The 27,369-nt window shown below is 47.1% G+C and overlaps 2 protein-coding genes across 7 annotated transcripts in view; both read left to right on the forward strand.

The window, feature by feature from the left end:
- adam9a (ADAM metallopeptidase domain 9a) overlaps positions 1-10,816 on the forward strand; it is a 25,199-nt gene extending 14,383 nt beyond the window's left edge. Inside the window, exons 9-25 of one of the 4 annotated variants that reach the window (XM_085367638.1) lie at positions 1,674-1,843; positions 1,946-2,027; positions 2,250-2,383; positions 2,470-2,641; positions 3,073-3,165; positions 3,246-3,350; positions 3,459-3,549; positions 3,640-3,745; positions 4,097-4,280; positions 4,361-4,441; positions 4,524-4,629; positions 4,711-4,858; positions 4,992-5,094; positions 5,366-5,425; positions 5,789-5,818; positions 6,056-6,114; positions 8,257-10,816. In XM_085367638.1, coding sequence (XP_085223764.1) covers positions 1,674-1,843; positions 1,946-2,027; positions 2,250-2,383; positions 2,470-2,641; positions 3,073-3,165; positions 3,246-3,350; positions 3,459-3,549; positions 3,640-3,745; positions 4,097-4,280; positions 4,361-4,441; positions 4,524-4,629; positions 4,711-4,858; positions 4,992-5,094; positions 5,366-5,425; positions 5,789-5,818; positions 6,056-6,114; positions 8,257-8,326 — 1,794 coding nt within the window. In that variant the 3' untranslated portion in view covers positions 8,327-10,816. The remainder of the gene's footprint in view (positions 1-1,673; positions 1,844-1,945; positions 2,028-2,249; positions 2,384-2,469; positions 2,642-3,072; positions 3,166-3,245; positions 3,351-3,458; positions 3,550-3,639; positions 3,746-4,096; positions 4,281-4,360; positions 4,442-4,523; positions 4,630-4,710; positions 4,859-4,991; positions 5,095-5,365; positions 5,426-5,788; positions 5,819-6,055; positions 6,115-8,256) is intronic. The other 3 variants (XM_085367639.1, XM_085367640.1, XM_085367641.1) reach the window with 3 other exon arrangements.
- Positions 10,817-11,302: 486 nt separating this feature from the next.
- Positions 11,303-27,369, forward strand: part of ogdha (oxoglutarate dehydrogenase a) — a 32,234-nt gene continuing 16,167 nt past the window's right edge. Inside the window, exons 1-5 of one of the 3 annotated variants that reach the window (XM_085367635.1) lie at positions 11,303-11,402; positions 14,845-15,220; positions 20,100-20,291; positions 21,917-22,019; positions 24,172-24,216. In XM_085367635.1, the coding sequence (XP_085223761.1) occupies positions 14,981-15,220; positions 20,100-20,291; positions 21,917-22,019; positions 24,172-24,216 (580 nt within the window). In that variant the 5' untranslated portion in view covers positions 11,303-11,402; positions 14,845-14,980. Of the gene's footprint in view, positions 11,403-14,844; positions 15,221-20,099; positions 20,292-21,499; positions 21,594-21,916; positions 22,020-24,171; positions 24,217-27,369 lie in introns of all 3 variants that reach the window. The other 2 variants (XM_085367637.1, XM_085367636.1) reach the window with 2 other exon arrangements.

A 27,369-nucleotide genomic window follows, 5' to 3' on the forward strand; every position in this document is an offset into this window, starting at 1 on the left:
CAATGGACATTTTTTTGTTTGCATTTCTTATTGATTTGGGGAGTAATAACCACAATCAATAGTTTAGTTTTTAAAATATTGATCTCTACCAAACGGTTGAGATGCCACTTAATGATAAGAGTATGAAATGTCATGCAAACACAAGTACATTAGATAATACAGCTGAAAAAAGTCAAAGGGCCAAATTCTGATTATATTAATGGAAACTATGCAGGGCATTGGATGGTAGCATTCAGTGAACATTGCTGTTTTCATTCCATCAAAGGAAAGCATTACATCAAACAACAAAATACATGTGCTGCATCCAGGCCACTTCTGACTGAATGCTACTGTGCAAAATAAAAACAGTGCCAATCAGCACATCTGCTTGTGGTTTTGGTCGTTGGGGTCTTAGGGTGTAGCTTTGATTCTGTGGTCTTGGAGAGCTGGATCAGGGTTGACCAGCTCTACATGCTGGCTTGTTAACTTGTAACTTATAACTTGTCTTATACAGGTGTAATAGCATACCAGAAAGTTTAATTCCTCCCATATGCTAATTATACACAGGGATGGTGATCTTTGCGTTGGACTCTTTGCTCCACCGTTTGACCGATGAAAGAAGCACGAACCCACAGGCCTTGTTTAGGAGGTTGACACATTTGTTGTCAAATCATTTCATTGCAATCAGACCTTCATCAGACCTGTAATCACAGGCTGCATGGCCCCTCTTCATCAGGTCTTTGTCTGCCATCAGTTTGGTCATACAGTACCAATGCACCTGACACCAGAGGAGGTGTGCAAGTTCTGGACCAAGCAGAAACCTGTGAAGAACCGAGGTTCTTTTATAGGTTTGCAAAGTGTTGTTTACAGCTTTGGCCCCTTAGAGGGAGCTTCTGTTGCTTTCACTCAGGGGAGCATTGAAGAATGTAGATCCTCCTCACACAGCAGCAAGTCGTGGATGATGCCAGATGAACAATTTAAAGCCCCACTCATCTGGTTTGTTGGAAATATACTGGTGAGGAGTGCCAGCTCTTGTGGCTCCATATGAAACCATGACCTCAAACACGCTGTGGTTGAAGGTGGATGGCATCATGAGTGTCATGCCACAGGACCATGTGATTTTTAGCCATATAATTGTTTAGCGTCCATATAGCACAAATTATAATTTTGAAAACTTACTAATATTAATTTACCAGCTACTGTAATTTGGTTAAAAGCTAATCAGTTGTGATATTCTTGATTTTTACAATATTTACTAATATTAACTCAGAAAGTTACAAAACTGACTTACTGAGGAAATTCTTTCAGCATATTCTTGCTGTGCTAACACTTAATGTGATTTATCAACACTGTCATATATCAAAAAATTATATCTTCCTGCCTTAGTTTGATCAAAAACACTCAAAATATGTTGGACAGTTTTTTGCTTCTGACTTCCTGTTTGGGAGAGGTTTAAGAAGAGCCCACAGTTTCCACTCACAGCGCCTCCTGGTGGCTTTTTTTGGCGTTACAGATGAAAAACCAATTGGTAGAAAAGACTCAACAAGGCAGGTCAATGTCAGTGAAAGCCTCAGTTAGGGCCTGAAAATGTGCTCTACCAAAGGTTGACCGGAACGCTAAAGGGTTAAAATGAATAAAAGCATAAATAAGAGGAGTGTGCGTGTGTGCGTGCGTGTGTGTGTGTGTGTGTGCAGATCTACATGCAGCTGAATATCCGGGTGGTTCTGGTTGGTTTGGAGATCTGGACTCAGCAGAACCAGATCAGCACCGACGGAGCGGCTGGAGAAGTCCTGAATCGCTTCACCCAGTGGAGGGAGAAGGAGCTGGTTCCTCGCCGCCGCCATGACTCAGCACAGCTCATCCTGTCAGTACACACACACACGCTGTTGCTGTTTTGTTTGTTACTGCATGTGATTGTACCGTGTATCAGGTGATGATGATGGTGATGATGATGGTGTCTGTGCAGGAGGAAGAATTTCGGACAGACGGCCGGGATGGCGTTCGTCTCCACTGTCTGCTCCAGGAGTCACGGAGGCGGGATCAACGCGGTACGCCACCATGCGTGCAGACTAAATACATTCAGTTTTATGAAACACACCAAAAACATTGAAATGATTGTTTCTGCGTCTGTGGCGTCGATTTCACTGAATCGCACGTCTGGGAAAAAGAGAAATAAAAGATCTGGATCCTAATGACAGCTTTAGAAGGAACTCCATCTCCCAGGGTGCATTTCAGTGAGACGTGACTGAACTGTGCTCTGTGTCCTTCAGTTCAACAACAACCTCGTGGTCTCGTTCGCCTCCATCGTGGCTCACGAGCTCGGCCACAACCTCGGCATGAACCACGACGACGGCCGACAGTGCACGTGTCCCACCGGCGCCTGCATCATGAACTCTGGAGCCACGTAAGACGCACACGGCGAGCTACGCCGCACGCTCACACGTGCCCGCACACGCTCACACTCACTCCTAACGCGTCTCCTCTCTGCAGAGGGTCAAAGAACTTCAGCAGCTGTAGCGCCGATGACTTTGAGAAGATGATCCTGCTGACGGGGGGGGCGTGCCTGCTGAACGTCCCGCGGCCCGACGAGGCCTACAGCGCCCCCTACTGTGGAAACAGGCTGGTGGACTTCGGGGAGGAGTGCGACTGTGGCTCAGAGAAGGTGTGATGTGTAGAGGATGAGTTAGACATGCCTTACATTCGATTTGACCCACTTTGATACGACGTGTGCCGAAACAGCGGCGACGCTCCTGGCAGTCAGGGCCCGCCCAGATTCAGTGATTTATTACACAACTCGAGCTACTCGTCAGCGGGAAGTCCAACATCTACGCCGTCCACGTGTTCCACAGCTGTGCGGTGGACCAGCTGGCTCCCGGGCCTTATGTTTGACATCCCTGTTTTATATTAACGTGTCACTGTTGTTGAGTTTTCCTGCACACAGAAAATGAAGACAAAAAAGTTTCGCTTTGTGGGTCATTTTCACGTCTTTGTGCGATTTTCTAACGTTTAAAATTGTTTTACGCCACAGACAGAAACTTCCTGTTTAAACCCGGTCACGTGATCGACCACGTGTGTGTCTGTGTGTGTGTGCAGGAGTGTGAGGAGGACCCCTGCTGTGAGTATCGGACCTGTAAGCTGAAGTCTGGAGCTCAGTGTGCGTACGGCGAGTGCTGCTCCAACTGTCAGGTAAACACAGCGAGCCTCGTGACACACACACACACTGTGCGTGCGTGTTGGGCTCTGTAACTGTGTGCTTGTGCGTTCAGTTCCTGCCGGGGGGAACCGTGTGTCGCGCCAGCACAGATGAGTGTGACCTGCCTGAGTTCTGTAACGGCTCCTCGTCCTTGTGTCAGAGCGACGTCTTCATCCAGGTGAGGTCCGATGCATTTACCTGAGCAGGTGAGCTGCTGGCTGAGCTGTACTTCATCACATCTGTGTGTGTGTGTGTGTGTGTGTGTGTGTGTGTGTGTGTGTTTCAGAACGGGCAGTCCTGCAGGAACCAGGAGGCCTACTGTTACAACGGGAAGTGTCAGCACTACGACAGCCAGTGTCAGGCCATCTTTGGAGACAGTACGTACCTCTGTACGACTTCATCTTCTCTCCTCTCCCTCATTACTCAGCAGCTGACCCCCCCTTCTCGCCCCTCCTCCTCCTCCTCAGAGGCGAAGGCGGCTCCTGAGCTCTGCTTCAAAGAAGTCAACAGCAAAGGAGATCGCTTCGGCAACTGTGGCTACCTCAACAACGGCTTCAAGAAGTGCGAGAGCAGGTAACACACACACACACACACACTTCCTTAGGGTCCGTCCCAGTGTGAGGAGCTGAGACTGATGATGTCACAAAGTTCAAGTCCCACGCAAGTTAAACGCACCTCCAGCTTTGACCTGATGGTGGCGCTGTGTGATGTGTGCACTCCAAACCGTCACTACACCTGTGTCGCTACCAAACCGGGAAAACCTGAACAAACTCCATCTCCCAGGGTGCATTTCAAAGCCCCGCCCACATGACTGTGCTGTGTTCAGGCGTCTTTCCCACAGTCCGTCTTCGAGCCTCCTCCTGAATCCTCCGATTCTTGTCGAAGTCGCCGCTTCCGTTTTCCTCATCGTGTTTGTTGCCATAGAAACGCCATGTGTGGGAAACTGCAGTGCTCCAACGTTCAGGCGAAGACGGTGTTTGGCATCGAGCCGTCGATCATCAGCACGCCAATCGCCGGAGGGAAATGCTACGGCGTGGACTTCATGCTGGGGTCGGACGTCCCCGACCCCGGGATGGTGAACGAAGGGACCAAGTGTGGAGAGAACAAGGTGAGGAGGAGGGAGGAGGGAAGGGGATGAGGAGTGAACAATGAGGTGTTAAAGCTCGTTTCTTCTTCTGCGGCGCTCAGGTGTGTGTGAACTTTGAGTGCCGCAGCGCCGACGTCCTGAGCTACGATTGCGATGTGCACACCAAATGTCACGGACACGGGGTGAGTCGCCTGCCTGTGCTCCTGCCTACCTGTCTGTCAGGTGAGTCACATGACTCAGGTGTCACCTGTCTGTGTGTCGCAGGTGTGCAACAGCAACAGGAACTGCCACTGCGACTATGGCTGGGCTCCGCCTTCCTGCGAGTTATCGGGTTACGGTGGAAGCGTTGACAGCGGACCCACGTGGAACGGTATGTCACCTGGAGAACTCTGACTTACCTGAGGGCAGGCGTCCCGTGTTAACGCGCCTCCTGTGTGTGCCCCTCCCCCAGATAAGGACACGTCTCTCAGGGACGGCCTGCTTGTCCTCTTCTTCTTCGTCCTCCCGCTGCTCGCTCTCGGCGTCTTCGTTTTCCTGCGCAGGAACGAGCTGCTGCGGCGACTCGGGCTGAGCCGCAGGAAGAGGTCTCAGGGATATGAGTGAGTGCATGCACACACGCCGCCACGGCCGCAGGAACCACGTGTTCTCTGTGCTGCGTTTAGGGACACTGAATATAATTGTAAACCATTAGCTGCACGTGTGGCGCTGCTCTCACGCTCATGTCTCCCTCAGGGCTGACGGCATGGCTTCAGCCAATCACAGCAGGAGACCGCCTCCCAGAGCGCAACCTCCATGTGTTGCCCGGGGTAACGCCAATAACATCGTCAGAGACGGGGTAAGTTTAGGGTTCACATGAGAGTTTACGTTTTCCCTCGTTTTACACACACCTGCCTCACCTGTCCGTCCAGGTGTGTGATGATGTTTGTAGCATCAGCAGTCGCTCCTGCAGCTTTACCCGGTTTGTTCTGTGTGAGCAGTGAGCGTTACAGAGTGGGCGTGTCTACAGAAGGTTAAAATTAAAAATCTTCAGGTGGACACGCCCACACGGCCTCCTGCTGCTGCTGCTGATGATGATGATGATGATGATGATGTTACTAATGACACAGATCTGCTGTGACCCTGCTGATCAGGAGGCTGAGAATGGAGACGGTGATGATGCTCTCCCGGTAAGCCTCAGTGTAGAAGCTGAAGTTAGATGTAGTGATGAGCACACCTCAGCACGAGAGCACCAAACACAGTTATTGATCACTGTGTCGTTAGATGACCTCACAGACTGGACGATCAGCTGATCGCTTACAATCAGTGACAGACTGTACTAACCAACCGAGCAGCTGATCTGCATCGACCAGCATCTAACTGGAACTGAAGCGGCTGTCTGCACGGGTTATTGATGAGCTGATTAAGCTGTGTGATTAATCACTTTAGTGTGTGTGTGTGTGTGTGTGTGTGTGTGTGTGTGTGTGTGTGTGTGTGTGTGTGTTGATGGACTGCATGAGCTCTAACACGCTCTGCTCTCTCTCCATGTGAAGCACCACGCTCAGCTGCTGCCACCACAAGAGGTAAACCCTGCTTACTTCTCATTACCGCTCTAACTGCTGCTGCTGATGTAGTGTTAGCTTAGTGCTGCGTGTCTGCAGGTTAATCATCACAGCAGGAAACTAGAAAGCAGCTTTCACTAACCCAATGACATCAGGTAAACTGGGAGAGTCAGACAGGCCAGGTAGATCGGTGTGAGGGTTTGAATGGGACAATGACTCGCAGGTTTACCCAGGTGTACTTCCTCTGTGTGTGTTCAGGTGGTGGAAACCAGCCGGACGGCTCCTTCCCATGCTCTGAAGCCGCCACCGCCTCCTCTGTAAGAAGTCGCGCACCACCACATGCACCGAAACACAAACCGAAAACAATCTGAGCACAAAAACTGTCAGTCAAACCTGAAATGTGGAAACTTCACTTTCAAACTAAAAGTTGTATCTTTTTAAACATTTGATGCTACAGCGTATGTTTCCAAAAAATACAACTTTTTGCATTAGCTTCTAAATGATTTGATCTAACTTGATGTTAACTAGTTATAGAAGCTAGCCTTAAGCTAATGGTTCTTAGAAGCTAAATTTAAGCTACTGAGCCTTAGATGCTAACTTGAACTGGACAATTGGACTTAACAGTTAATGGAAGTCAAAGCTGTACCTGTGGCTAATGCCAAATCGACTGTATTTAAAAATAATTTTAAGCCAACTGTGAGCTTGCTGGTTACTAAAATGCAATTTAATTTTAAGCTAAATTGTCTTCTACTCTTCTAGATTTAATAAACTTAAAAGCTGCATTTAAGCTAAGTGGATGTAAATATGAGCCAGATCAGGGCTCTAGGCTAACTTTTTGCCATGCGTGCACCGGTGCGCCTAACTCAAATTTTTCAACCACATCGCTTAACACCGCAGTTTTACATGTGCACTTTTTTTGAGGGGGGGGAAGTTGCAGTCCATACAGACAATATTCATTTCTAAAGTATTAACTATCAATCTTGTGCTTAAAGTGCGTTGGCACTCTTTGTCAATATTGTAGAAAATGTTAAACATCATCTCGGCTCCTCTGACGACCTGTTTGCTGCTGAAAGGCCGTGGGTAGAGGGGACACTCGGGCATTTATCGCAGCATATAATGTGTTTTCTGGACACACTGCTGCTTTTTCAGCATTCAGAGGTTGATGGCACCGTGTCAGAGCTGGCTATGAATTTCAGACGGATCAGGCCTTAACTTAACAAAAAAGTTATCAATCGTTCTTTTCATCTTTTCTTATCACCCTCAGCTGCATCCACTCTGTCAGGCCTAGGCTGCTCACTAGGGCTGGGTACCATCACTGATTTCTGTAATCCTGGGAAACTGTTCTTGAAGTACAGAGAGAGAGAGAGCTGTGCATGAAGTGTGATTTTTATCGTGGTGGAAGCAAAACTGATAAAAGAGGGAATTCATGACGACATTGATCAAATGTGAAGCGCAGTTTGCTGCTTCTTTTGCTGCTGGCTCGGTGGATTTTGGTTGGAGAGACAAAACCTGCAGCTCAGAATCAGCGCAAAAAGACGTAAACGCAGCGCGGAGCCGACGCATCAGAATCGCTGAGCTCCGACGGCGTGTCCGTGTTCGGGCCGTCAGGTGAGAAAGCCGACAAGACAAAGCTGATCCTGATGCGTCGGGTCTGTGTTTACGTCTTTGTGTGGAGTCCGTGTACCTGCTCTTGAAATAGTTTTGTGAGCTTTAATCTGAGAATCTGGCGTTTCTGGCAAAACACAGTTATATTTAAAAGTCTATTCAGGATTTAATGAATCGATATCGCTTTATTCAAGCTACTCACCTCCCACTTCCACCTGCACTTTCAACTGGACCACGGCCAATCAGAGAGGTCCCGCCCCTGACTATCTCTGATTGGTTTAGTCCACGATACGGGCAAAATGTGTGTCTGTTGTTGACCACAGGGAAGGTTGCAGAGATTTTTTTTTTTTTTGTTACCCGAACACAATTTGGTGGCACCGGTGCGACCAAATGTTTTTTTTAGTCGCACCACTGAAACATTTGGTCGCACTGAGCCCTGAGCCAGAGGAAGAAATTTTGTTCACCCAGTAGCAAACTGACTTAATTCATATATTAACGTTAAAGCTAACTGGACTCAAGAGTAAAGAATTTAAAACTAACTACACACAGACACGAGCATTAATTTAACTCGACAAAGAAAGAAACTAGCTAATGTTAAGCTAATCCTAAACTGGATACAGCAGCTTACTCCTAATAGGGCAACACTAGATGGCCATAGATGGATAACATTTATAAGCTAGTCTTTAGAGTGGCTAGGTGCTAAGTGAACCCAGAAGCTAACTGCTGGTGTAGCTGTGTCTCTGCAGCAGTTTGAACTGTGGCGGAGTGATACATCATCTCAAACAGAGCGTGCACGCTGTGGTGTTAGTGGCCAGTCACAATGTAAACTCTTTTTCTTCTTCTTTCTTGCACAGAAAACCGAAACCTTCTGCTGCGTCTCAACCTCTGGTGCCTCAAAGACCTGCACCCGCGCCTCCTGTTTAACCAATCAGGGGTCTTCTAACGACACCTGGATGACCCCCCCCCTTCTACTTATCTTCAAACCCTTCCCAGCGAACTCAGAGCTAGTTCCTTAGCAACAGCCAGGAACAATTCTGTAGCCACGATAACCAGCCGGCCAGACTGCACGGCCATCGCAGTGAAATGGATCCAGGTGGACCGGACGAGAAACTTTGCAGAACCTCCAGGAACCCAGCAGGTCCAAGCTGGAGCCGCTGCTGTTCTCTAACCTAACCAGGCAATCGGATTGTCCTGAAAGCACGAGTTCTTCTGATTGGTTGGTTTTACGAAGCCTGCTTAAGTATTTTTAAACTTTCTGATTTAGTCATGTGACCTTTCAAACAAAGTATAGCAAGTATAGCAGGCCATGTGGGCCTCTCTCTCTGATTGGCTGGTTTGTAGTTGTGGGTGGAGCATGTATCTGAGCACTGGTTTGTTTCTATCGTCTGGCTCGCCCTGCGTTCGCTCCCTCGCTCTTCACAGAACTGTAAATCTACGATATGCAAACAGCGTCTGAGCGCGTAGCTCCTCTGGTCTCAGTTCGTCATGCAGCATGGCGCCGTCTCTGCAGGGAACGAACGCTCACTAGGCGAGGCTGCTCTGTATGCCTCTACTGTCCAGGTATTTCCACCAGTTAAAATATGAGTCTGAGCTTGCAAAGCATTCTGGGAACCGTAGGCAGTCACATTTGGTACAAGCAAAGTGGATTAATCTGTCAGAATTGAAACTAAATGAGATGAGTTCAGACCTGCACTGAGAACATGTTCACTACAAGTCTGGGATCAAACTGAACAGCAGTACCTACCAGCTCCTCCCAACATCGTTCATTTCTTTCTTTCAAAGACTTTAGAAAACACACTCATTCCTGATTATTGTTACCAGTGTGACTGACTCAGTGGAGCTTTTTTTTAAATCTGTCGCTCTTCTGTTAAGGTTGAAGCTTTTTGTAGATCCACATGTTTCTTCTGGGGGGACACAGACCCCGTTTCACCAGTGTTTTAAAAATGAATTATGTCCAGTGGAAGCAGAACTTGAGCAGAAACATGAACTTGGGTGTAGCCTGCTGAGCATTCACAGAATGTGTGACGGCGTCTGAAGGTGGAACAAAGTCCTTGAAATTCTTGGCAATAATGTCCCGAGAGCGTCCACGCTTCCTGTCCCGGGCGAGCAGCGATCACGCTGAACTCTTCCCACATTCAGGGCGTCTGATTCAAACCAGGAATTTTTACACCACTGGTGAACCAAATGCTTGCGTTCTGCAGCTGACGAGCCTGGATGCACTGTGCTGTGTAACCACGTTGGTATTTTTAAATGCCTTTTTTCACTTACTTTGCTCTTTTGAGGGTTTTTGCACAGAAACTGAGGACTCCGCTGAGGATGTTGATGTGTTGCTCACAGGGCTATCTTAGTGCCATTTGACTGTTCATGCCAAAAAAATAAACCGTAGTCTGTGCTGAGCTCCTGAGTGAAGACAGTCGGACGCAGTTATTTAAAGAGCTGAGAGCAGCTGAAGCTTCAGGTTACAGGCAGCTGCTGACTGCAGCGTTTAAAGGGGATCCGTTCTTATCGTTTCCACCTCTGCACTTTGTCAGAGTAGCTTTTCATGATTCACAACTTAAATTAATCCAAATTTCTGTAATGCAATCAAAGCTTCACCTCACAAAGCTTAAAGTTAGCTTAGAGGCATCTCCACGGTGCAGTTAGCTTCAGGTGCAGAGTCAGTTTGGAGTTTGTGGGATGACTTCGCTCATAATTTAGCAAAGTCTCTGCTCCTGTTAGCTAGCTGCCTTAAAGTTAGCTGATGTGAAAGGTTTGTGGTGTATATGCGTTTGGAAGTTTGGCCATCTTAAATATGAATATTACAAAATTGTAAAATCAAAACTCTTGGTGCTCAGCAGCCATCTTGGTAATTTAAAGTGTTTATTTCTCCAGGTTAAGCTGACTTTAAGACCCTAATTTCATGAAATTGGGTGAATACATGTACTTTTACCAAAAACCCCAAACAGGTAAAAGGTCTCAGCACAGCTGGTGGTCCAGGTGGAAAAAGCTTTAAGTGTTATTTTGGGTCAGCACAGGCCAACGTGAAGCGGTCCCCTTTAAAGCCAATCAGACATCCTCAGTGGGGTTACATTCATACTGAACCTGTGTAAAAGATTTCATTTTCTCTTATTATGAATGATTTAATCATTTCTTTTTGCTTTTCACCTGTAATCTGTGGTCATTTGAACATTTAATTATTAACGTTGCTGCGTGGCGTGGAAGCCTCCGCGCTGACTGATGATTTTTATGATTCGATGGATGATCTCTCACCTGTTGGACAGGTTCAGGTTGTTACAGCCAGTGGAGCTCAAACTTGTGCTGCTTGCTGTGAAAACCAAACCTGGAAGAATAAAGGTCCTTCAGCTGAACATGATAATTTAATAAACTCTGTTCATACAGACTGTGATTTGTTTGCTTTCAGACTTAATAAAGGTGCACAGAAAATAGTTTGTCAGCATTCAGGTTCCTGTTTGTGGCGACATCCATTTAATATACAGAAAAGCACTCACAGGCTGACTGCAGTCATTGTCACACTTTCAATTTGAAAAAATCTTTTTGAAATTCAAAGTTGTTTTAGAATTGTACAGGTTTTTTAAAAATATATTTAGGACCAAAAGGGTTTTTTAATGTCCTGATACAATAACTGTATTTTTAAATAGTTTTGTGGAGTTGGGGCATTAAAATAAAATCAAGCCGTACTTTTTTTCTATTTTTTAAACTGTTATTTTAGACTTAAGTTGTTATTTTTACTGAAATATTTTAAAAAAAATTAAAATACTGTTGAATGACTTTTTCCACAACAAACATTTAAATAAGTATAAAAAAGATTCCTTGTTAGTGTATTTGTTTAGTTCCGTTTGTAGTTTTTCTACAGCGGGACCACGCCCCTGTCATTGTACGTGGTGACGTCAGCGCGAGCTCTGCTCCTGTGCTCAACACATCGAGCTGTCATCATTTTACCGGGAGAAGCGAAGGGCATCCGGGATACCGGCCGAGAGGGAGCCCAGCACTGTGCTTGGAGGTCAGTACCGGGCATTTAGGGGGGACGCTGGGCCGTGAGCGAGGACACGGTCCGACCTGCGGGCTCACTCGGGGGCGGGTTCCGGTTTTGATTCGTGGAAAATGAAAACCGTCTGGACGAATGCGAAGATGCCTTGTTAGCCTGCTAGCCGCGTGCTAGCCGCTACGGCCTTTTAAAGTAACATTTGGAGCGAGGCCGTCCGTTTAAAGACTCCATAAGCGGAGCAAACGCCTCCACTGAATGCAAACACAGAAACCTATTCAGAATGAAACTGCTAATAGCTGTTAATTTAAAGCAGGGGCGTTTTGTGAAGCTAATCAGCTGAAGCTAAGCGTGCAGCTAAGAGTTTGCGCAGTGAGAGTCGCTCCGTGTGGCGTCACACACAGCGGGTTTTAGCCATTATGCATTCAAAACAGATGATTTTACGATGTCTGGGGAACACGGCCAGGCATTTTCGGGAACTCATGACTCGTGAAAGGACAAAGTGATCGAATGTCCGGGTGGCCAATAGAGAAGTCTGGATTTCTCAGAGGCAGCCAGTCAGGAGGCGCGGTAGGCAGGTAGTGGGCGGGTCCAGGCAGGGTTAAGGGGAAGGAGAGCAGGCTGGGAGTGGAGCCCCAACAAGGTCAAAACAAAGCAGAAAGTCCCGGTGGGGGGCGAGAGCAGGCCCGTGGGGGGCTGGGAGGTGACCCCGCCTCCCAGAAGGACACGGTTCCGGTTCTGTGACTGGGTTCTGAGAAGGCCTTGGAGAACTTTAACTCCTTGAGTTCTGTGAAGATCTGTAGAAGACTTCAGACTTGACCCTGTTCGCAGCGTCAGCACCGGTCAGAAGTATAAAGACACCCAGTGTGACACTGATCTCTGATCAGCAGTCTGCGGGATACATGCGGGTTTCCAGCATCTGTGCAGCTGTTATAGGAAACGGCAGGAACAATATGACCTGCGTGAGTTACAGCTCACTGTTTTGCAAGTTGAAATAAAAGGCAACACCAGTTTAAAAGATTCCCATCAATCCAGAAAACTGCTGGGAGTCACATGACCAAAGAATTGAGATGTTCAACTTGCGAAGAAGAAAAGCTCCCAGGATTGTAATAAATATACTTTAACTAGTTTGGTTTAATTATCTCAGGCAGAAAACATATATTGTTTTTCACAAGGTCATAGAAACAGGAAGTGCAGACTCTGCTCACTGTGTTGAGCTCACATTCACACTCTGCTCCGTTTTGAGCAGGACAAACCCTGCTGACCTTGCAGGACCTCTCAGGCCTGTTTTGTGGTGGAGTACCTATACGAGGCGAGGTACTTTGCTCTGGGGCGGGTATTGTTTGAGATATGAGCTCAGCAGTCACCAACACAGCCTACTGACCAATCAGATTTCTGGAAAAGAGCGTCACCCTTACTGGAAGATCCTCTGTGTAGACAGTCAGAGGGTCTGAAGGTGTTCTCTTTATCTGATGGAAGAAACTCAGGAGGAGCTCTGCTGCTGCGTCCTGACCTCATCAACATGTAAACAGACTCTTTGTCCTCTCAGAGCATTTAATGCCAAAACTAAAGATTTTTAATTATGAGAGTGGCGAGAGGGTTTTAATCACAGGCGTCTGTTCAGTCACAATTTTACTGGTTTCCTTCCTGCTTTGGATAAACTTTATTAATCCAGCAGCTGTTTTCCAGTCTGACTGAGCAAAGCTCACACATTCATGCAGAGTTTTTAGGCCTTTACTCTCTCACATGCATGTGCATGTTTCTGATTGGTCAGAGGCTCCAAACTGTGTCTCTTTCATGTGAACACTGATAAACCTGTCATGTGACCCCGCCCCAGTGTGATTGATAGTTAGCGAGTGAAGCCAGATATGGAAAGATATCCTGGATACGTTGACCCTCATGCAGGCTCTCTGCTGGTTGGTGAAATTTAAAACTGCAGCTAAAAGTCAGACATGGTGTGAGGAGGCTGTGCCGTTTTTATCAATAATCAAACTGTAGTCGTTATTTCTGCAGTGTGTTGTTCTGCTGTGCTTCACAGAATTTCCTCAAATCAGGAACTTTAGACCTTTAAAGGAACAAAAATCAGAGGCAGAGACCTCGGTGTTCTCGTAGTTTCACAGTGTTTACCTGGAGAAGGGTGAGATGGCACGTCTTGTGTGTGAAAACAGCAGGTCTGTTTTGAATAAACTTTATTGCAGGGGAACAAGGTGTTTTTGTTTTCCTTCTGCAAGTGCAGTCATGTGACTGGGCGTGCTGGCAGCGACCTGCACAGAAAGTAAAAGCGTGCGATGCACCGATCTTACAGGTCGTTCCTGGAGCGCGGCGCCGGCCTCTGATGTCAGGAAATGTTGCTCACATGTTTTGGACTGAAGTTCATGTCTGTGATTGGTCAGTGATCTGTGACCTGGCCCTGAGCCGGCTTCTCGGGGCCGATTCAGCCGGGCGCCACTGATTACTGAGTGCAAAACCACCATTAGGTCATGTGACCGTTCCGCCTGATGTAAAGAGATCTTTAAGCGCGCACTTTTAACGTGTCTGTCAGGCTGTCAGAGCTCCAGCAGTCAGACTTGAAGCCTCTGTTCATAAGGAGGTGAAGTAAGTGCGAGTCTGACAACTGCTGTCTGTAAATCTGAACGTTAGCATCTTTAAATCCACTGTGCCGCATTTCTGAGGACGCCGTTTGTCAGGCGCCGCAGATCAGCCCTGACTCTGACATCGTGTTCCTCTGCAAACAGCAGCTCGAGTCGGCGCTCGCAGTGTTATTAGAAGCTCGTCAGACAGAAACCGCCATCGTTAAATCCTAAAGCACAGCTTTCTCTCACATCTCTTTTTTTTTTTTTTTTTTTTTTTTTTGGCCTGTCCCGTTTGGCTCTTTTGCATCAGAATTGTTGTCTAAAGGCAAAGAAAGATGCCCAACGGATTTACTTTACCAAACTGACCATCCCAGCCTTGCCGTAATGGTCCATTTGATTCACCTTTTATTGTTTATTTTATTTTCACTTACTGAATACGGGACAGACTTGACTGGGGGAAAGAAGGGGAGAAAGAAAGAGGGAAAGAGAAACAGCTGAGAAGAGGGACGGGGGAGAAGGGCAAAAGACAAAAACCAACAGAATGAGCAGGAAAAAAAATGCATATATCAATCACCTGGATCACCTGCTGAGAAAGAAAAAAGAAAGCAAGCAGAAGAGAACAAGAGTAATAGAATAAACAACATCACAATGATATATGGGAATATGACAGTAAATACTAAATGTTAAACATTATTGTGCAGCACATAAGATCAACAGAACACAGTGTGCTTTGAGGTAGGAGCCAAAAAGGGTGTAGTTTGTGGGTGTGATCACCTGTGTGTACACCTGTGAGCATGGATGCGCTTGTTTTTTGTCTCACATCTCATTTGAATAAAGGTGACTGTGGTCTGGAGAACGGGGGCTAATTCTCTCTCTTCTTCTCTCAGTGGACTGACGTGGACGTCTGACTGCTTCCTGTTGTGGCACTGACCTGCTTTTTTCTTCTGCGTCGTTGTGAGGTCGAGGACGTCCGGACTGTCGGACCGAAAGTCACCGCCGTGTGTGATACTTTAAGGACTGCTCATGCATCGTTTAAGGACTTGTGCGGCGCGGTTGCGTCCGCTCACCGCCTCGCAGGCGGCTCAGACTGTCGGCCAACAGCGGCCAATCACAGTCACCTCCACGGGTGGCAAAAGGACGTTTCAGCCAATCAGGTGTTACACAGCACCGGTGGCCTCGGAGCCGTTCCTGAATGGGACGAGCTCCAACTATGTGGAGGAGATGTACTACGCCTGGTTGGAAAATCCCAAGAGTGTTCATAAGGTAAGGAGCAGTGGAGCCCCTGCAGGTGTGGAGTGGTCGGTGCAGAGGTTGGTTTGATTTTACTGCTGGCAGCATCGATGCAGGACAAACCCTCCAAAGGACTTCAGCAGCATTTCAGTGTAATGGGACATAAACCCAGAACCCAGACAATCAGAAGTTAAAGGTTTGGTGATTTTGAACACATAAAAACAGCTGCACACCCAAAGCACCTGCACCGTTTCCACAGTATTGATAGATTCCACACACAGAAAGTGTCCCACAAATTTAAACCCTAGTGGGAGTGTCCTTTAAGAGGGTCGTTGACCCACTGTTGAGCATGCGCCCCATCCCATGAGCCGAGGTGTGGAAAAGGGTGTGGGCCACTATCAGCAGAGGTTTCGGGTGAAACCATTGTGAGGCCCACGTCTTTCAAAATGATGAAGATAAAAGTTCAGGGCCCTCTAGCAGCCCCGGGTCAGACAGTTTTAGGCGCTCACGTACAGTTTTATATTTTTAAATATTAATATGATGTTTTATTTCACTTGAAATGTAAAAAATAATGTTCTGAAATAAAGAAAGTGTCAGTCTGCCGTCGCCCTGACTGAAACCGACTGAGCTGATACTTTCACTGCACATTTGTCTCCGTGTAAAACAAGCAGCTCTGTTTTTAGTGGCTAACGTGGAGGAAATGCTCGTGTTTACTGAGCCGTGCAGTAAACAAAGCATTTAAAGAATTTGCATGAAGCATTTTTAGAAATGTTCCATTATTTAAAACTACCATCACAGGTGAATCTTCTCTACAAGCATGCTTTCTTCTGATTGGCTGGATTCTGGAAGTACGGAGAAGGGCAACAACCACTCTTAGCGGGTTGTACGGTTTTTGTCAAAGATCACCGTATAAGGAGATCTGTGACGAGCTGATGTCAGCATGGCACGAGTAGAAACAAGTGGAAGTGAATGTGTAGGGCAGGCTTGACAGGAAAAACTGCATCGTTAGCTCGCCGCTATTCGCATTATGTCGCTAAACTACTGAACGCTCGGGAAACGTTGGCCAAACCAGCAGTGGCACATTTCTTTATTTTCTCCCCGTACTTCATTTCCTGAGGGTTCGATGATAAACACGATAAAATGTGAGAAATGAGCAGAAGATTAAAATGTGATTGGCTGAAAACTGAAGAGAAGGGCGGGATTAGTGAGTGTGACGCTCCAGCTGGGTGGAACCTTTAAAGAACACGCCGTGCTTCCTTGTTAGTGACAAACATGGCTCGTTGTGTTGTGACGCACGGCGCTGGCGTTCACTGCTGGGAGGTCTCCATGAATGTCCTCCAAGAAACATGAACCACAGCGTTGGTGATTCACGTGTTCACGTCGTGTGCCACCGCTGTGTTAAATTACATATGTGCTTCTGATTGGCTGGTTCGGCCTGCAGTGAAACATCTCCTCCATGTTGTTGTGCAGCTGGTCCTGGTTCTGCTCGGGGACCCGTCCACCTCTGACGAAAAGCTGCTGCAAGATATCAAGGACACGAGGAACATGATACAGGAAGTGTGGGGCCCGCTGGTTAGCAGTAACAGAACTCTTTCAAAATAAGAGTGAAGCAAGTGTTTAGTGGGGAAACTCTTGAGGCTTCGATGAGTCAGATTAAACAAAAAAAAGCTCAGATGAGTGTCGTGTGCACAAAAAGCTGCTGTGGGAAACAGTGGTGTGCATCTGTTTGTAATGATATGATGCGTGTGTGTGTGTGCAAAAGTCTTGAGCCACTCATTTCTTTGTATTTTGTTTCCAAGGAGGCAGACGTTCTTTAAAGTGCTCTTGAGCAACAACTCTCCAGGTTTCTGAAGCTCTTTGTTGTTGGACACTGTAATGTGCTGTAGTGTGTTACTGAAATGAGGCAAACTCAGAATAATAATATGTGGAGAATCATACAGGTTTTACTGCACAACAGGAACATGTGGAACATGCTGTTGTTGATATCTGGGACGAAGGACGAGCATTAAAATGTGTTTGCAGGCGTTTCCTCCTGTCCACATTCTGAAACACATTACAGCCACACTGACATGTTCAGTGTGCTCTGAGCACATGTGACCAGTCATGTGACAACATCCTGTTCAAGAGTAGCAGCTGTGTCAGGACGGCGGTTTAAAGCAGGGGTAGGCAACTCCAGGCCTCGAGGGCCGGTGTCCTGCAGGTTTTAGATCCCACCCTGGGTTAACACACCTGAATCACATGATTAGTTCATTACCAGGCCTCTGGAGAACTTCAAGAAATGCTGAGGAGTTATTTAGCCCTTTAAATCAGCTGTGATGGATCATGGACACATCTGAAACCTCCAGGACACCGGCACTCGAGGCCTGGAGTTGCCCACCCTGGTTTAAAGGGTCCGTTAGTGCTTAGAAAGTCTGAAATAAGCTCTGTGGAGACTCATGGAGACGGTGCGTTTCATTCATTTTAGCAGCAAAAACAAATAAGTACAGTATACCATCAGCGTTATGTAACAGCAGTGGTTCATCGGGATAATCAGTGGCGTGGACTGTAGACTACAGGAGCCTGTGGGGGCAGTGTCACCTGTGTCACATGCCAAGACTCGATGCTAAGAGGAGCGTAGCGCGAACGGCAAAGCAGCTGGATGGAAGAAAACGGAGTCAGATTTAAAAGTGAAAGAATTTCACAGGAAACTGAAGCTAAATCTGCATGTAAAGCTCCTGTGATGTCACCTCTGAGTGGGAGAGTCACGTTCACGTACGTTAGCTAACCTGTCATGACGCTTGCTAAGCTAACATCACAGTTTAGTTAGCTAACGAGTGAAATGTGATGCAAACCTCGCCTCTGTCAGTGCGCCCCAGGGCAGCTGTGGCTACAACGTAGCTGCCATCACCTGTGTGTGTGGCTGATGTAGTGTAAAGCACTATACAAATACAGGAGCAGACACACAGTCTCTGCTTTATTTGGTCTGCTCACATTAATATTAGAGTTTACCTAATGTTAGGAGGTGACCTGTGGGCGGGACCGTATCAATAATAATTACACATGTAATCACTTAAACACCGCACTACCAAATCGGTGCTCGGTAACATTTGTATTCTGGTTCTGTTTGTTCCGGATTACTAGTATTAAAGACGCACAGATGAGTCTGTCCTGTACAGAGCAGGTTATCGTCAGCTGTGACCGTCAAAGAGAGTCGCATCCAGAGCGTGAATCATCTTAAACTTTGGAAACTTATTTAGGACCGGAAAATCATTTTGACTACAGGAAGCACAGACGAGAGTTATGGAAACAATCAACCTGACGTCCATTATTATTTAGACCAAAATACTAAATCTTGCTCTGTAAGGGCCTGATATCCACTTACGAGGACGTTATGCTGCAACTGTTCTATTGAAATTTTAAATAAATATCCTCGTATGTTGCTCTCATTTTTCTCATAAACAAAAATTAGGTAAAAGAAAAATCTGGTAATTCTTTGTTTTTACATTCATCAGGTCCTAACCAGCCCAAATATCAAAGAGAGATTAAAATGCATGCCATGGAAGAGTTCAGGTTAAATTAGGTCCCTGTTTATGATTCGAATGTCTAACGTGAGACCTAAAATCTAAAACCACGCATGTGATGCAGACAGCAGCATCACGGCATCTGTGTCGGGGACCGGTGCTGCGTGTGGAGCTCACAGCTCTCGATTCTGTCTTCTTTAAAAAGCTGTAAATGAGTCTGTTTCATTTTTTCGTTATTCGTCTTCAAACACGCTCTGGGGTCGTGAAGGTGACATGGCTGTGACGGCGTTTGTTTTGGTGAGCTCTCTGACCGGGCGCTAAAGGACAGCCAGCTAATAATAGCCCCCAGAAGCTCGAGTCACGTGACAGGCCTACTTCAGGGCCGGCAGTGAGACTGAGAGGCCCTCTGGCTTCGATCAGTTCTTTAATGACTTTAAACGAGTCCGATTAACGAAGGCCGATTTAAAAACAGGAAGTACTTTGAAGGCGTTAACCTAAACAACGAGAGAATCATCTGTCAGAGGCGCAGCGTTTGATCAGAGCTCCACCCACACCGTTTTTACTCTCAAGAAGAGGACAACCCTCCCCCCCACACACACGTATTCTCATTTTGAAAGTGAGGACATCTAATTGACAACATCTCTTCCCAGTTTCTAACCCTCAGCCGAACTGTAACGCTGACACTGAAACCACATTTTGAGCCTCAAACTGGGGACGGACGCTTTGTCCCCACAAGTGACTGTTGGTCCCCACAAAGATATCTAAACAGGTGCACACACACACACTCCTCTTGGTACAGAGTGTGTGTGTGTGTGTGTGACATGTCACATCTGTTATGTAACGACCTGACACCGTGACCTTGCTCTTATTAGCTTAGCCTGCTAGCTGGACACAGGAAGTAAAGTGTACTGTGGGGCGGGTGCTCGCTGACGCAGAACAGCTGAAGTGTGTAAAAGTCAGCCGGGATCTGGACGCGCTCCACCTTGTGACTCAGCAGGCGTAACCCGCTGTGATGGCTTTAAAGCTTCCTGTGTGACTTCGTCAGTCTCACGCTGTGGAGGAGTCTGGTGTGTGTGTTTGGTCACCACGGAAACGGCGTGATGTAGAGCAGAGCTCATTAAGGCCCTCTGACCTCCTGATGGTGAAACGGCGTGCCCTCAGATTCCCTCTTCCTTCATCGAAGCTTTGAGCATCTCTGAGGTCAACCGTCAAACGCCATAAATAATGCTGCGTCCATGTTTGACTCAGCACTGGTTATCTGTCGGTTAGCTGTTCTGACTCCACCCACCACAGGAAGTTCTCTTACTTATAGAGCACACACAGCAACAGCAGGCGCTGAGTGCAGTAAGATCAGGATCTCTGAGCCTTGTTCATGGCATCATCAACATCTTTCTCTTCTTCCTCTCCTGCAGTCGTGGGATGTGTTTTTCCGGAACGCCAACGCTGGCGCTCCTCCCGGCGCCGCCTACCAGTCTCCTCTGGGGCTGTCTGCAGCGTCCAGCCTCGTCGCCCCCCAGCTCTCCTCTCTGGTCGGAGCTCAGCCCAACGTGGAGAAGCTGGTGGAGGATCACCTGGCTGTGCAGTCGCTCATCAGGGCCTACCAGGTACACACACACAAACACGATCAATGCATCCATAAGATTATTGAAAAGCCTGTGTTTGTCAGTGACCTCTGACCTTTGGCTACTGATAGAGTGAAGCCTGTGCTGTAAAATTTTTCCTGTTTGTTCACCTGCTTATTGATGGCTGCTGTTTGTTGATGGAGACGTTGGTGTGGTGAGTTTAGGTCTTCACAGGTCACACAAACTCAGCCTGATCAATAATTGATGATCAGCATCCATCAGAGCCGAGTGTCGACAACATCCACAGTAGGGCTGGGCGATATGGCCTAAAATCCATATCACAGTGTAATTTGAAACATGTGCTTAAAGGATTTTAAGGCGCACTTAAAATCCTTTAATTTTCTCAAAAATCAACAGTGAGCCTTACGTATGAATTCTGGTTGTGCTTACTGACCTCGAACCGATTTTATGTGGTACACGGCGCTCAAACATCGGTCAAAAATGTTTTAGTGCGACTTAGCTTCAGGTCCCAAAGTCAAACGAACACTGAGAGTTAAAACTGTCTAAATTCTTTCATCTTTTATAAAACGATCAGCGTTGCTGCTTTACCAGGTGTAACTATGAAGTTTAACATCCAGGCATCCATGAAAAGGATTATTACATTTAACAGAATTAGAAGTTAGCAGGAAGTTAGCAGGAAGTTAGCAGGAAGTTAGCTCGCTGGCTTCCACCTAAGCATGATATAGCATGTTCTGACTGAGAGATTTCTGAAAGAATTCAAACGTACAGCTCTGCTGTCACGTCCAACATAGATGAAGACTTTAAACTAAACAGCAGTGACGTTTGTAGGGTTACTGAAGTTGGGCTAGCTGGTATATAATGATGTGCTACGTGACCGCTAGCAAAACAGCTAGGTTAGCATAAACACTGAAGCTGGAGGACGAACGCTAACACTTTTCCACTTGATAAAAGTTAACGTGGAGGTTCCTGATGGTTAGGGACAAATACAGTCGCATGGCAGGATGCTGTAAACGGACCAAACTTCAGTCAGGAGAACAACTGAGATAATCCATCCACAACTAGAGGTTAGTCATTAATATACTGCAACAACATGGGAAGTTCAAAGTGACTCTGCAGCAACAGGATGTGCAGCCGGCTGGATTAAAGCCCGAATCCTGACCCTGACGTGACGCTGTCATAAGGACCTGTGAGGGCCTGAGCTTCCTGTTGTGGTGTGTGTGTGTGTTCAGGTGATGGGTCATCACAATGCCCACCTGGATCCACTGGGAATCAGCTGTGTGAATTTTGATGACGCTCCGGTGAATGCCGGCTTCCAGGATGTTGGTGAGAGCGCCACAACTAAACCACCAAACAGACCGTGATGTTAACTTTGCTTTTCCCTCCCACCCGCCCTCTCTCCTCCTCCCTCCCACCCGCCCTCCCCCCTCTCTCCTCCTCCTCCTCTCTAACACTTCCTGCTTTTCCTAACTTTTCACCGTTTCTCCCGTTTCTGATTTCTTCCCTCCATCCTGCTTCTCATCTGCTCCGCTCTTCATCCTCTGTCTGTTATTTGGTTGCATCTCCTCCTCCTCCTCCTTCATCTCACCCTGTTCTCACCCCCCCCTTCCTGCCCTGGGTGGGCTCTGTGCTGTTGTCACTTCCTGTAGATCCGAGGGCACCACGTGGCCCAGTTGGACCCCCTCGGCATCATGGACGCCGATCTGGATTCGTGTGTCCCCACTGACATTATCACGTCCTCCGACAAGCTGGGTGAGGAGCTGACCCTCAGAAATCGACCCCCTCTTCGTGTGTTCAGCGCTCCTCCTCGTTGGCTGGAGGAGTCTCTGAAACGTTATCGTACAGCAGAAGAGTTTCTTCTGCTGTACGATAACGTTCTGTTTTTAAATCGAGCTCTGTTTCAGGATTTTATTCTTTGTCTAAACTGAATCGTTCTTCCTCATTTAACATCTGAAGACCTTCGTTCTGTGATGAAGGTCCGAGAATTAACCTCAAATCATTTCAGTGTTTCCCGCACGGAGACGTGAGGAGAGACCGCACGGCTGTGCTGACGTGAACGTTAGTGCCAGTTTATTCATCACAGTCTGGATCATCACATGTTTGTGACACTTGTGATCATTTAAGTTCATTTAACAAACAAACTAAATGTTATTTTTTTGTTATTTTAGTTTAAATATGATATTTTAATTAAAACGAAGAGCTTAAGGCTGTAACCCTCAAACTGTGACACGGGTTCTGATCATGTGGTTCACAGTGAGGCTGCAGCGCTGTTACTCTGTAATAAACAGCATTTACCAGATCAGAGGTTCAGTCCTGCGTCTGTGTAAACTCTCGGTGGTGGTGTGTAGTCGCAGTCTCTCCTCCACGCTCTGTTGAAGTGTGGATGGTTTTCTTCAGTTTGTGGGAAACACTGAAAACATTGACACAATCCTAATCCCGAGTTTAAAATCTGGATGATTCTCTGAGATCTAAAAAGCCTGACTGAAGGTGTTTTTAATGAAAGGGGAACGTCCTTTTTCCTGAACGTGATTACGTCCCCGCTGAGGACCGAAAGCTTTCTCAGGGCCTCTGTAGAAAACGTCCTGATTCGGTGTGGCTCCAGGAGGCCTGGCGGTAACCGGCTTCACTGCCTCAGACCTCACGCTCAGACTCGGAGCTCCTCTCCGCTGGAAAACACGATCGGCATTAGTGATGCAGCAGGATGAAGCCTTTAATGGTTCTCAGCCGCCTGAGTCCGTTTCTGTTGGACGCGAGTCGCCCATCGTTGACTCCACGTGGAGTCGTAGGATATCTGGAACTGTGGCGCAGCTTTTACTTTGAAGGGCAGCATTCTCGGTTTCCTGTTTGGGCCGCAGCGATCTGTTGGCGACCAGAACAATCAGCGGTCTGCTCGCGCTTGCTTCGTTTAGACTCACCACAGCGGGCCGTGTAGAAACGGCGTGGATGATGACACTCGTTTATTAAAGCTTCTGATTCAAACCGAGCGACCCGCGAGCTGTCCGAGCGTTTCATCCACGCACGCGTTCACGGAGCCCAGTGTGAACACGAGACCTGCCAAAGATCACAGAATCTTTCTGAAGATGAAAAAGGCGGCGTCGGAGTCTCTGGGCAGCGGCGGGCTGCTGCTGTAGTTGAGCTTCTGCTGCGTGACGCTGGGCTGTGCACCACGTTAGCCAGAGCGCTCCTCCACTGCTAATCCTGCTCAGATCTTTTCCTGCAAGTTTGGACCTGAAACCCCGCCAAGGTGACCGTGAGTCTAAGACGCTCCGTCTCAGAGCTCTTCCTCGTCTTCCTCTCAGGACATTTATTAAATAACAGCAGTCCTGGTTCCAGGTGCTTTTAAACCACCACAGAGGAAGACGAGAATAAAGCAGTACTTCCTGTTTGTTCGCAGTCTGAATGTTGCTAACGGCTCATTAACGTTCAGCTTCGGCTTCAATCTGTGTCGTCAGAAACAGGAAGTCAAAGATCAAAGGTTTGTGGCTTCGCCTCACTGTCTGCGGCTAAATAAACCCCTGAAGCTGTGACTCCACCCACTGTTACACATCAGGACACGCCCCTCTCGAGCTGCTCTGTGTGCCATGTTCAGTTTGTTGTATTAGCGCCCAGGAAGTAGTCCGTCTGAAGGTGACCTGAATGGCCTCGGTGTGGGACGGCTGTGGCGACGCTGTTTAACCTTAGCATGGCGCTACATGTGTCTCTCCTTCTCCACTGCTCCTTCTTCTTCTTTGATCGCGGGGTCAGACGGTGGTGGAGACGCGAGATGCGGGGCGGCTGCTGCGCTGATGAGGCTGTAGGCCGGTGTGGTGGTGTTGGTGCTGGTGGTGTGTAAAGGGGGTTGCAGGTCATTAATGGTGTCCGGGTGTCTCTTCCCTTTGCTGCCCCCTGCTGGTGACCCGTCCAGACGTGGCTGTGTTCAAGGAGAGGCTGCACATTCTCACGGTCGGAGGTACGAGAACCAGCACTGCTGTGAAGTCAGTAGTTGATCTGTAGTGGAGTTTGTCAGTGCAGTAGTTTGAAGGAAACATCTGCAGGAGCTGAAAGCATCAACGCAGCAGACGGCGGGCTCCTGAGCTCCTGCAGAGGGCGCCGCAGCGCCGCGGAGAGATTTCATCTGGTTCAGCATCTGATTCTGTCTTTGTGCAGGAGTTGAAGCACGTTTGTGACCTTGCAGCGGTTTAACCAAACTGGAAGCATGTTCACATGTGCAGCTGCAGTCCTCAGATCCTCTCACCAGCCCCACGCTCACCTGGCCAGAGTGTACCTGCAGGCCTGTGTTGGGCAGTAATGTGCACCCAGACAAATGTATAAATAATCACATGATTAGAGGGATATGTCTTCATGAAGCAGAGTATAAACTGTAATTTTATGTCTCAGTTTATCACTTTCACCTGCTGCTGTAGTTTCAGTAAATGTGACATCAGTTAGTTTTGTTTTTTTAGAAAGAAAGCGAGCATCAACAGGTGAGACGGGAAAATAAAAATCGTGCAGACGGTCACGCCGGCAGCATCGTCTGCCTAAAATGTCTCAGACTCTGCTGCTTCTTTACTCCTGTGGATTCTGTCTCAGTGGGCTGAACCACGGTGAAATCTCCCTGTAGCCTGAGCAGCACACAGGAAACACTGAGAGGAAGTTCATCCCGTCTGACTTGACAGGCTCCGCCTCCTCTCAGGGTCCCCTGTGCTCAGCTTTGTTAGCTGCTGCTAGCGTGCTGACCCCCGCTCTGTCCCACAGTTCACCGTTATGTTCATTAGTGTCTGGGCCTGACTCTGAATGTGCTCTGAACTATGGCTTGATGCATGCTCCATCATCCAGGTAAGGAAATCCCAAAAAGTTGTCCTCAGATGCAGATGTGTCCACGTGGATTAAACATATTTATATACTGGTTAGGCACGGTGGTTAGCACTGTTGCCGCACAGCAAGAAGGTCCTGAGTTCAATTCCACCATCAGGCCGGGGTCTTTCTGTGTGGAGTTTGCATGTTCTCCCCGTGTTTGCGTGGGTTCCCTCTGGGTACTCCGGCTTCCTCCCACCGTCCAAAGACATGCAGCTTGTGGGGATAGGTTAATTGGATAATCCAAATTGCCACTAGGTGTGAATGTGCGAGTGAGTGTGAATTGTTGTCTGTCCCTGTGTGTTGGCCCTGCGACAGACTGGCGACCTGTCCAGGGTGTACCCCGCCGAGTCAGTCCCAATGTTAAACGTGTCCAGCAGCCTGAGACACAAACTCTGTGGATAATTGGGTCGGGATGATGTTACAGCTCACATTAGCATTAAAGGGGTTTTTTTAGGGGCGTGGCCTCTATTTGTAGCTACTAGGTGTCTGCTAGGCTAATCCATAGCTTTCATGTGATGTCAGATCTACTGGGATACGCCCGCCTGGCCGCTCAGAGTACGGCACAAATGTGCGCGCGCACCTTTCCTAACCCCGCCTGACAGGTAGTTTGTTTAAGCTAGCTTTGTAGCGCTTTGCATCAGTTACCCGTCCAGATGAAAAATACATGTCGCACGTCGAAAGCGTTCATCCAGTCAGCAGTGAGCAATGCTCTACAACAGACAAGGTGCTCAGGGGGAGGGGCTTAGATAAAGCTGCCCTATTTAGTGACATCAGATTACCAATAACATGGCTGCTGTGAGCTCACTGTACTAACAGACCGTCTAAGAAGACTGACCTGCAGTTTCAGTGAGTGAAGTTCTGGGATATTTGGGTGTTATTGATTAGCAGGGGTGTGTGTGATGTCACAGATCTGCCATACTGTCCTTGTAGACGCAGCTGGTTATGAATCTGTAAATGTACTGCAGTGACGTCTGGATCTGTCTTTGGGGCGTCTGACATCTAGGGCTGCCACAAACGATTATTTTGATAGTCGACTAATCAGATCATCATCCATTGGAGTAAAACTACAGCTTATTGCACCAGCAGCATCTGCTCTTATATAACTATCATTAGCTTACAGCTTTAAGTGTTTAAGGTGCTAACTAAAGATAAAGACAAGATGATAGTTTATTAAATTTTAATGAAATGTGCAGATTGTTTCGGTGAAGTTTAATAAACTCCTTGCTATCTAAAATATAACAGGACACCGGAGTAAATTCTCCAGCATCTCACACTTCTGATAATCAGCTGTCTGCTTGACGTTTATTCAGCTGTGTAAAAACTATAACTTTAATCTCAGCCAAACCGATTTACTCAGGAACAAATAAAATACTGAAAAAAGCCAAACAATAACATTTTAAGTTCTCTAAGTGACTCATATATGTTTAACCTGAGTAGCGAAAGACGGCGGTGGGTTTGAAAACGATCTGCCGGGAGTCCGGTGTTCTCACGGCTCTAGTGAGCCTAGCCCCCGGCTAGCTATCGAGCTAGTGGGTAACAGACGCCTCCGAAAACGTCGGAGCGCTTTTGAAAATATGCGGTGTCTTGATAAACCGAGCAGATATTTGAGGTTTACACAGCTACATTCTCGCCTGAAAATATGTTAAACGTTTATTTTGTGACCCAGAAAGAATAATAAGAGTAATATTAAATAGGGTTGCAAAGGGGCGGAAAATTTCCGGTAAATTTCCGAAAAGTTTCCGGTAAATTTCCATGGTAAGTTAAGCTTGGGAATTTTGGAAATATTCCATATTGGAAACTGTCCATGGAAATAATGGGAATTATGGAAATTAATGGGAATTTAGGAGAACTAACTGGGAATATATTATTTCCAAGCATAAATATAAACAGAAATCATAAGAAAACCTCCATGCAAAATGTTTTCAACAGATATTTCAACAGATTTATTTGTAAGTACAGTAGAATAGAACACGTTTCAATAACTTGTTTCATGGATGAATAAAAACAGAAATGTTGAGTTCAATATTACCATCCCCTAACCCCGCTCATTCAAAAATGCCCCCTGTCCAAAAATCTCCACAAAGTCCCATTCAAAAGGTTAAATGAAAAATGCCACTTATCCTCCAAAACGTCCCATTAAACATGCAAATCTTCCTTCAAGCAATCGTCTTTTCTCATTTTTGCTCAGTCAATAGACTCTTCCTGGACCTCATCATCATCCAACAACATGTCCACTTCCTCAGCATCCAACTCTGAGTCTTCCTCT

The sequence above is a fragment of the Diplotaxodon limnothrissa genome, linkage group LG12 (assembly GCF_057381915.1).
Source record: "Diplotaxodon limnothrissa isolate DT_005_m linkage group LG12, D_limnothrissa_male_GT1.1, whole genome shotgun sequence".
In the NCBI taxonomy this organism is placed as follows: Eukaryota; Metazoa; Chordata; class Actinopteri; order Cichliformes; family Cichlidae; genus Diplotaxodon; species Diplotaxodon limnothrissa.